This window comes from Petaurus breviceps, unplaced genomic scaffold (genome assembly GCF_028583685.1).
Source record: "Petaurus breviceps papuanus isolate PSGF00001 unplaced genomic scaffold, PetGlider_PUasm1.0 186, whole genome shotgun sequence".
In the NCBI taxonomy this organism is placed as follows: Eukaryota; Metazoa; Chordata; class Mammalia; order Diprotodontia; family Petauridae; genus Petaurus; species Petaurus breviceps.
In genome coordinates this window covers 35,446,424-35,456,977 of record NW_027185798.1, presented here as the reverse complement: position 1 = coordinate 35,456,977, position 10,554 = coordinate 35,446,424, and the positions used below count along the sequence as shown (strand labels likewise).

Below are 10,554 nucleotides of genomic sequence, written 5' to 3'. Positions count from 1 at the left end.
GAAGGAAGGAAGGAAGGAAGGAAGGAAGGAAGGAAGGAAGGAAGGAAAGAAGGAAAGAAAGAAAGAAGAAAAGAAGGAAGGGAGTTGAACTAAGTTACCTCCAAGGTGCCTTTTAACTCTAAAATTCATTAATCCTGAGAAAGACTTAATGAGTCCTTAAAACTATAAGCCTTAATAGTTTGAGAGAACTCAGTTTCTGACAATGTTATTAAATAGGTTATTAAAACTGGTTTATGGGGGCGGCTAGGTGGTGCAGTGAATAGACCTGAGTTTGGATCCAGCCTCAGACACTTAACACAAAAAATATCCATGTGACCTTGGGCAAGTCACTTAACCCCAATTGCCCTCCAAAAAGCAAAAAAAAAAAAAAAACTGGTTTATGAGCACTTTAAAAAGTTTGTTTTGAAACAGAAAGGGGTTCAACAAAGAGAAAGTAAGATTAGAATAGCTTCATTTCCCTAATTTATAGGATTATTAAACTCATTGAAAGGAACACTGCTGACCTAGTATATCTTTAGGAGATAGCCTGACAGAGTCCCACGATATTATTGTGTAATGGGTGGAGAGAAGTGGCCTGGGTAGTAGCAGACTTAATTGAATTGGTAACCAATCAGGGACCAATGGATCAGTCATGCCAGCCTGGAATAACATCTTGAGTGGTTTTCTGTTGGACTCTGGACGGCCCTCTTCTGTTCCTGTTCAACACTTATCTACATAGTGCTTTTAAATGTCATATAAAGGAAGAAAAGATTTATAAATCAAATTCGTACATGGCATGAATCTAACAATGATGGCTCATGCATTGGATGAGATAACTGGGGTCTAGAAAATGGTCTATGATAATATGCAGAGGAAATTTAATAAGGATCAGTATTAAATTATAAGGCTAGAAAGGGACCTTGAAGATAATTGAATCTGAATCCTTGATTTTATTCGTGGATTAAAGCAAGACCCATGGGAATATCTTGACCTGAGTGTGGGCCCTGTGAACGTCAGATCCCACTTAAGAATATTGTGTTTCCTTCTGAATACTTTTTAAATGGGAAACTGACAACCAGAGCATGTCCAGAGAAGACCAGCTAGGGACAATAAGAAGGCACGTGAAGAATGCTTGAAATTCCCAGAGAGGATGACTTGTGGTGACCATGACTGCTGTATTTAAATCTTTGAAAGGCTTTTTACATGGAAGTCAGTTCACTCAGACATACCTAGTACCTTCTAAAGCTCTGACCTATAAAAATGAAACAGATTCTGATTTCATGGAATGGGATTCTGTTCTCCTGGGTTGGTTATAACATGTACAAAGATGAGTAAATTCAAAATAATTTCCAGAAGGGGAGAGCACAAGAACTTCAGGGAACTGGAGAGGCTTCACTTAAGGAATAGTGCCTTCAAGCAAGCGAGGCAGAGACGAGGAAGAGAAGTATCCTAGTCCTGGGGGCTGGCTAGCATGTCCAGAAGCACAGAGAGATGGCAGTAGTTGAATGCCAAGTTCAAGCTCTTCGTCCGATCTCCAGATCAGTTGGGCTTGAACCTTGTGTGTAGTGATTTGAAATGTAGCAGAAAGGGGGCGGCTAGATGGCGCAGTGAGTAAGAGCGCCGGCCCAGGAGTCAGGAGGACCCAGGATCGGTTCTGGCCTCAGATACTTAACACCCACACAAAATAACTGGCCGTGTAACCTTGGGCAAGTTACTTAACCCCAATTGCTTTAAAAAAAAAAAAGAAAGAAATATGGCAGAAGGGGGTAGACAGGAACAAGAAATAACGGGCTTGAAGCTGTAGTTTGTAATTTTTCTTTGAAGCAAGGAAGAGTCACTGGAAATTTTTGAGCAGGGTGAGTGACATGTTCCAGGTTGTGGTCAGACACATTTGCATGTATTTTAATTTGGCAGCCATAAAAAGGGTGGATTGGAGTGTTGTGAAACCACAATTGGGCAGAGCGTTTAGTTGAAAATAGTCCAGGGTAAAAGGTGATTTGAATCTGAAAATTAGGGTTGTGGTTCTGTTAGAAAAGAGAGTGAGTAAGATTCTGCAAAGGCTGACCCAGTACACCTTGGCAGATGATTTCTGTGAGGCATAGTGAAGGTTCATGGATGACAGATATGGAACACTAGAAGAATAGTATATCCTCCAGTGCTTGGCACATAGTAGGCACTTAATACATGTTTTGTTGAATTGAAGTATAGGTAGGTTGGAAGGAGAGTAGTAATGGGTTTTGGGGGAAATAAAATTCTATTTGGGACATGCTGAGTTTGAACAGGATACATACATTTGGAAGTCATTTGTACATAGATAATAATTGAATCCATGAGAGCTGGTAGGATATGTAAAGGAGGGGCAGAGGAAGATTTAGAATGATAAACAATTGTTGACTGGGGGTGGCACTGATAAAGCAAGGGAAGAGTTGGGGGGGAGGCTGTGAGAGGGAGAAAGAGTTTTAATCTCGCAGCCTGGGAGGTGAGAGTTTGCCCATCATAAATAGGGGAAGAACCAGCGGACAAGGCTTTCATATTGTCAGCTTCTGTATTGACTGAGCCCAGAATCAGTAGCTAGGTCAGCTTCCCAGACTGGTCACTTCAGATTCAGGGGAGCCTACACAGGTATAGGTAAAATACTTTCCAGGCACCTGGGTCAGAGAATAATTGGTTTGGAAGACTCGTTGTTGGAAGAAAAACAAGATCTGTTTTATACACTGCTGGGCTCCGGACCATAAAGTATTGACGTCCATGGGTCATAGAAATAAGGTGCGGTCCCAGTTTAATTCAAAGGAAGTGCTTGTCCGTTTGGAATGGGATGGACTGTTGCCTTTTCACTAGAAGGGTAGAACAGACGGGCACCTCTTGGGGTGTTTAGGGAAGCTTTGAGCTTCAGGTAGGTTCATTCACACCGAAACTTGGGCTTCTCTTTGTCCATTCCTTTCCTGGGTCTCAAATTTGTGCCATTTAAATATGCAGTCTCTGTAAAGGGAGTTCTCCTTATGACCACCAAAATACTGGACTCTGTCCATAGATATGGGCCCTAGGACCCCAGGGCTACCGAGGGGCTCTGCCCAGCTACATAGGCAAGAGGTTTCTTCCTGACTCTAGAATGCGCTGCACTCAGTCATTCTGAACACAGAATTAGTTCTGAGGATTCGCACTTGTTCTGGTACCCATCCTCCATCCTCACTCTCTTGCTACAGTGAGAATTGGGGGTGGGAGGCATTTGCACCCAGAGACCTACTTTCCTTCATACATATTCACTCCCTGGAGTTTGCAGCTCCCACTCTGAGGGCAAAGGCACCCAGCCATTCACTCAAACTTCCTTCTGCTTTCCTGTTCATAAAATGCCCCTTACTCTTTCACAGACACACCCAGGGACTGCAACTCTTTCACTTTTCTGACAATTCCTGGACATGGTGTCATCTTGCCAGTTTTGGGGTGTGGTGTTTTTTTTTTTGGAGGGGGAAGGCAAGGCAATTGGGGTTAAGTGACTTGCCCAAGGTCACACAGCTAGTGTAAGTGTATCAAGTTTCTGAGGCCTGATTTGATCTCAATAAAGAGCCAGCAAAGGAGATGGAACAGAGCTGTCTCATATGGAGGAAGAGAATCAGGAGAGTAGTGTCATGAAAACCTAGAGAGAAGATGGGATATCAGGGAGAAGAGGGTGATTGTAGCAGCAACCACACTGGTTCTTAGATCTGCTTTACCAGGAAAGATAGCTGTTCAAGGGGTCAACAATCTTTTTTAATTACATTCATTAATTCAGGGGAAAAGTCAGCACCCTGAACTTCAGAGGAAATACAAGCAGGGAAGTAAAGACCAACAGACAGGCTTTTAACTGTCTGAGTAATTAGCATAGATCAACAGACAGATCCAACTGTCTGACCAAGGCTGTGTATACATAGTTACCAGAGAGAGAAGCACCAACATCTGGATTTTTCGAATGGGAGGGGGGGAGGTGGGAGGTGGGAGGTGGGAGGTTCGAGCTCCTTAATGGCTACCCAGAGACTCCTCTGGTCTAATCACAAGAACTTTCTTCGGATGAGTGAGGCCCAAAGCAAAATGCTAACCTCAGCCCTTTTTTTAGAGCCAGAGGGCATCACAACCCTCCTGACTCAGTACCTAATGAGAAATTGTAGCAATTGACAAAGGGTGTGAAAGCCTTCCTGCAAGCAAGCTTCCCTTGATGGGTTCCATGTGAGGCCTAGAGGCCTATTAATGGGTGGGGATGATCTTACATCTTTGATCTTGCTGTATCAAAGGCTGCAAAGAGGACTGGGAGCATTAAGATTGAGAGGGGAAAAAAACCAAACCATTAGATTTGGCAATCTAGAAATCCTTGGTAACTTTCAGAGAGAGCATTTTGGGTTGATTGAGGTTGGAAGCCAGATTGTATTGGAAGCGCATGGCTGTTGTACAGAGGATTTTTGAAAGAATGTAGTGTCGGAGGGGAGAAAAGATAAGAATCAAGAACTAGCAGAGATAGATCAGTCCAGTGAAGGTTTTTTGAGAGCGGAGTAGACATAGGCATTTAACAGGAAGGAATTGAAGATAAATGAAGGCTGGGGGCGGCTAGATGGTGCAGTGAGTAAAACGCTGAACCCAGAATCAGGAGGACCCGAGTTCAGTTCTGGCCTCAGACGCTTAACACACACACACAAAACCAGTAGCCGTGTAACCTTGGGCAAGTTACTTAACCCCAATTACCCTCCAAAAAGATAAATGAAGGTTGGGATGATAAAAGGGCCTGTTATCTTCTAGAGAAGATGGGGCAGAATGGGATCATTTGTGCATGGGTTTACCTTGGGAAGGAGAAGGGCTGCCTCTTTTGGTGAGATAAGTGAAGGAAGAAATCGTGGCAGGTGATAAGTGGCCTGGCCCAAGAATTTTGTGATTTCTAGGTCTGCCACTGACTTGTGTTTACTCTGGCTCAGATAACTTCTCTAAGAAGTGACTGGGAGGGGTAGATGCTTTCAAGTCCAGTGAGATGTAAACTGTTGTGCCAATCTGTATAAATGCCAGCTATTATTATTATATTATTATTATCATTCTATTTTTACTTTACTCTCAATCCCCTGTACTACCAATTTTTCCTTCCTCCATTAATAATGACCTCCTTTTTTTGCATTTCTTTTGCCTTTCCTTCTTTTAATTAGACCTTACTTTCATAATATAGAATTACTTCCCCTTGCCAAAAAGATTTTCCTTGACTGTTCTTTGCTCTCAAATTATCATCTTATATCTTTCTCCTTTCCTTTACTGTTAGACTTCAAGTAGGAATACTCTACACCAGAAGTTCCCAAACTTATTTGACCTACAGCCCCCCTTTTAAAAAAAAAACTACTTAGCATCTCCCCTGGAAGTCTACTTTCTTTAATCTTTTAATGGTTTTTTTTTTAATTTGTGTCATTTCAAAAAAATAAATGACACACTTTAAATTTAATGATTTATTGTAAATTTCTAGGGTTTTTCTGCACTGAAATTTTGATGATGCAATATTTTGTCATGTAGTTGTATAGTATCATTGTAAAGCACATATATTCCTGCCCGTGCATGCTAGACTTCCCGACAGGAAAATATACACTTGGCTGCTGACATTTGCTTGTTAAGACTGGTCAGCTGACTCGGCCATTAATGGGTTACAACTTGCATTTTGTTTGTTTATTTGGAAAATAATGTAATCACTATGACCTTAGCTCTGTCTACAACAGATGAAACTTGTACAAATGGTTTTTCAAAATTCTCTTATCTTCTCTTCTTTCCTTAATGCTTCCACTGCTCCCTTATTTTTATTCAACACCCTCCAATTGCACCCAAGATTACTACCACCCATCCCCTCTTCCCCATTGTTCCATCACCCACTTTGGGAACCTATACTCTACACTTTATTGCCCCTATTTCCTCAATGTCCTTGATGTCTGGCTTTGTACCTTACCATCACTGAAACAGTTTTCTCTCAGTAAACTAATCCAGTGATCTTTTTTACTAACCTCATCTTCCTTATCCTCTCCACTTAGTACTTCTATCACACTGCATTCTTACAGTTCTTCTACCTGTCTGACACAGGTGCTTAGTGAAGATTTTGTCTTAGACACTCTTCTCTCTCTACGTTGTCTCTTTTGGTAATCTCATCTCTCCCAAGGCTTCAGTCATTATCTCTGTGCCAATGAGTTTTCCCTAGGCACCACTCCCATATTTCCAGCTTGCCACTACAGTTCCATCTTAATGTACATGTATGGATTTGTGCATGGGTTTACCACAAATCCATGGTATCAAAAACAGAGTTTATTATCTTTTCCTCAAGACTATATCTCATCTTCTTAACTTCTTCATTTCCCACCATCCTCCAGCATCCCAAGCTTATAACCTCGGAGTTATCTTTGATTATTAATTCCTTTTCTCTCTTCAGTGTCCCTTCCCTCTTCCCAGTCTCAGAGCCCTGTTGTTATGTTTTGAATCCATCGTGACACTCCATTCCCACTACAACCATACTTGCTTAGGCCCTCGTCTCTTTTCCCCTATAATATCATGACAGACTCTTAACTAGACCAGTTTGTCTTCTCCTCTCCAATATATTACTTCTCCAATCCATCCTCTGCTCAAATGCTGCCCAAATGTTCTAAAACATCACAAGGATTATGTCATTCTGCTGCACAAAAACCTTCTAGACTTTCTGTTGCCCTCTGAATAAAGTGCAAACTCCCGACTAGACTCCAACACCTGCTATGATCTACCTCCAGCTTATTCCTCCAGCTTGATCCCAGACTATTCTTCATTACCTACTGTACGTTCTGGCCTCACTCTCTATCTCTGTCTCCGTCTTGCCTGTGCCTTCTCTGTGACTTTGCTCATTTCCTTTCTGGCCCCTGTTTTTATCTGCTGAGGGCAAACCCAGATGCCGCCTTTTCCATGAAACTTTCCCTCCTACTCTCCCTTCCCCATCTTCCTTTTGCCTGGAATATGAGCTTTTCCTCCTCACAGTCCCAGAACACTTTGCCCATATCTCTCCTCTGCACTTTCTCCTCCCTCCTTATATCATGGTTATTTGCATATTTAATCTCTTCCCATCATCGTTGATTTGTATGTTCTTTGAGAGCAGGACCTGTGTTCTATCTATCTTTGTATCCCTAGCACAGTGCCTTGCCCCAGTAGTCTTAATAAATGTTTGTTGAATTGGTGAATTGAAGAAGTCCTCCACAAAATCATTTAACTTTGTGTTTTTGTGTGTTTGTATTTTCGTCTGTGAGCAGGAATCTCTGATCAGTTCCTGGCCTGGTTTTCCCGGATGGAACAAGAGGAAGACCTAGGTGTGTCTGAACTCCAGGACTCGGGGGACAGGGGGATGGGCTCAGATGTCGAGGACTCGGAGGAGAGGGGGATGGGGTCAGACCTGCAGTACATGGATGAGAGAGAGGACGACTCGGAGGAGAGGGAGGTGGGCTCGGACCTGCTGGACGAGAAATACAGAGAGGAGGACTCAGAGGAGAGGGACATGGTGACAGACATCTACACAGGTGAGGAGTACATTCTTTGTGAAGTTGGGATTTCCGTTGAAGCTGACCTGAGTACGTTCAGTTCTAACTCCTCTAGTATTGTAATCAGCAGTTGCATTAGGTGTTGAATGAGGCCTCTGGGGGAGACTGAGGCAATATGGGCTACAGTACCACCAACATGCTGTGGAGACCCAGCTTGGCATCTCCTTCCGTAACACCTGGATTCTGCCGTTTCCTAGCCCTTTCCAGTGTCGGGCCGAGAGTGGATCCTTATCCTCAATCCAGACCTGATTGAGGTGAAGCTGGTAGGTATAGGGGAAGAGACGTAAATGGAAGGAAGCTGTGACTGCTTCCTAGATGGAAGGGGTATGCTTTGCCTTAGTCTTCATAAGTTTCTGTCTTAGAACACTGGCTGGCTTTGTTATACCTCCTGGGTACCCAGGGTATGGAAGTTACCCAACATACCTCATGGCTGGGATGTTAAGTGTTCTTTCTTCTAATATATTCCCAGCCTCTTCTTCCAAGCCCTACAATGCAGAGAGGCATGCAGCTTTTCCTAACTGAGCAGCCGTGGGCTTAATTCTTGTAATACCTTCTGCTTGGGAATAAGAAGCAAGAAACTGGATGAAGTCTGGCCTGGACCTCTAACCTGGGCCTTTAGCTTTGCTCTTTGTGTTCACTTTCTAGCTCTGTTCTTCCCCCATGGGTGTAGCATTTTGCAAAATATGCTTCACGGTCATGTTTGGTTTTGTAATGACACGATTAAATGTGGGAAAGAGACAGTGACCTAGGATAATTGGTCAGCCCCGTGATCACGCTTACCATTAAGCTTATTTCTTTCTCTCCACATCCCCCCTTCCCTTCATCTTTGGGGGCAAAGAATTGGAGGCCCAGAAGGGTGAAGTGACTTCCCCAAAAGTTGCCCAGTATGTGAATGGCCAGAGACTCAGGCCTAGACTTTTGGACCTTTCAGTTTCCAGTCTCTTCTTGGTTCACTGAGCTGTTATATAGAACGACTAATTGTATTTTGCAAAGTGCTTGGTACTTCCTAAAGCTTATTCGTCTGTTATGGCTAAGTGGGATAGTTGTATTTTCTGATTCTCAGTGTTGGGACTACCTTGGAAAGTATGGAGAGGCTTTTTGAATGGCTAGCTTCTTCCCCTGCCTGGGACTCCCTCTCTACAGCTGCTCCAAGAGTCCAAAAGGGGAATATATAAATTGAGTTTTCTCTAGTTCCCATGGGGAGAGCAGGGACTCTGTGAGTAAGTGGGGGTGGGGCATAGAGTTACACAGCTTCACTTCACCTTGATTGAGTGGGGAAGAGGACCTTCCCTTGGGTCTCATTGACCAATGACATGAGTCTTGTCTTCCCCAAAGATCTTCTTCAAAAGAATTTGATGGGAGGTTGATGTTGAGATGGGATATCATACACATTTTTTTGAAGATTAGTGTTTGGCTTCATTTGGTTTTACAAAAAATTCTCCTAAACTCAAAGAAAAATAAATCCTGCCTGCATTCTTTTTTCCCTGGCAGATGACCGGCTGCTGAGTGAGGAGGAAGAGGCAGCTCTCCGTGAGGAAAATGAAGATGATGTGGAAGATCCTGAGGTGGTGGAGATGGGGATGTTCTCAGGACTGTCTGAGTCCGAGAGTATAACCCAGAGTCCCAGGGAGGAGGATGAGAGTGCTGGAGAGAGCCGACTGGAGGAGGAGGAGGAGACCCCAGCCCTGCCCTGGAGGAGACGCCTCTCCGTAGGGAAGTGTCCCCGGGAGGGCAAAGCTGTTCAGCGCCGTTTCCATCATCTCCATCACCCAATGGCTGTAGACTTTGGGGAGCTCAATAGCTTGATGGCCAGCATCATGGAAGCCCCCACCATCTGTTCAGATTGTGGTGAAAGCTTCAGCCCGGGCACAGCCTTCCTTCAGCACCAGCGCATGCATCGCCTGGCCCAGGCGGCTGCAGTGGCTGGTGTCCAACCTTACAGCTTTGCTGCAGAATGTGGGGGAGTAGTGGGGATGGTGGGACTGGAAAGTACAGGGGCCTTGGGCTCTGTCTTGCCCCGGACCCCAGGGGAGAAGCCATACCGATGTGGAGAATGTGGTAAAGGATTCAGCCGCAATACATACCTGACAAACCACCTGCGCCTGCACACAGGTGAACGCCCCAACCTGTGTTCTGACTGTGGCAAGAGCTTCAGCTGGCGTGCAGACTTGCTCAAACACCGCCGTTTGCACACAGGGGAGAAACCTTATTCATGCCCTGAGTGTGGTGAGGCCTTCAGCCTCAGCTCCCACCTTCTGAGCCATCGGCGGGCCCACGCTGCTGCTAATGGAGCTGGGGCGGCGGTGTTACGACCCTTTGCTTGTGGGGAGTGTGGTAAGGGTTTCATGCGGCGCTCTCATCTGGCCAACCACCAGCGCATCCACACTGGGGAGAAGCCCCATGGATGTGGGGAGTGTGGCAAGCGCTTCAGCTGGCGTTCAGACCTGGTGAAGCACCAACGTGTGCATACGGGAGAGAAGCCCTACATGTGCTCTGAGTGCGGGGAGACATTCAGCGTCAGCTCCCACCTCTTCACCCATAAGCGCACTCACTCAGGTGAGCGCCCCTATGTGTGCAGTGAGTGCGGCAAGGGCTTTGGGAGGAACTCACATCTGGTGAACCACCTCAGGGTGCACACTGGGGAGAAGCCCTTTGGCTGTGCAGAGTGCGAGAAACGCTTCAGTGACTTCTCTACCCTCACCCAGCACCAGCGCACCCACACTGGGGAAAAGCCCTATGCCTGTGTCGAGTGTGGCAAGAGCTTCATCCAAAGCTCCCACCTCATCCGCCACCGCCGTATCCACACTGGAGACAAACCACACAAGTGTGCCAGCTGTGGGAAGGGCTTTCGCTACAAAACCCACCTGGCCCAGCACCAAAAGCTGCACCTCTGCTAGGACTGGCAGGGTGTGACGGGGGGGGGGGGGGGGGGGGGGGGGGGAGGGGACGGGTGAAAGGAACGGACGGGAACACACCACAACTACACAGAAAAGAAGCGCTAGCACTTGGTGCCGCGCTCGGTGCCTAGATAGGAACG

The 10,554-nt window shown here is 45.4% G+C and overlaps 1 protein-coding gene across 2 annotated transcripts in view; it reads left to right on the top strand.

Annotated features, from left to right (window-relative positions):
* Nucleotides 1-10,462, top strand: part of ZNF697 (zinc finger protein 697) — a 41,732-nt gene extending 31,270 nt beyond the window's left edge. The window contains exons 2-4 of one of the 2 annotated variants that reach the window (XM_069090208.1): nucleotides 7,233-7,289; nucleotides 7,715-7,780; nucleotides 9,009-10,462. In XM_069090208.1, the coding sequence (XP_068946309.1) occupies nucleotides 9,092-10,414 (1,323 nt within the window). In that variant the 5' untranslated portion in view covers nucleotides 7,233-7,289; nucleotides 7,715-7,780; nucleotides 9,009-9,091 and the 3' untranslated portion in view covers nucleotides 10,415-10,462. Of the gene's footprint in view, nucleotides 1-7,232; nucleotides 7,497-7,714; nucleotides 7,781-9,008 lie in introns of both variants that reach the window. The other variant, XM_069090207.1, reaches the window with a different exon arrangement.
* The last annotated feature ends 92 nt before the right edge of the window (nucleotides 10,463-10,554 follow it).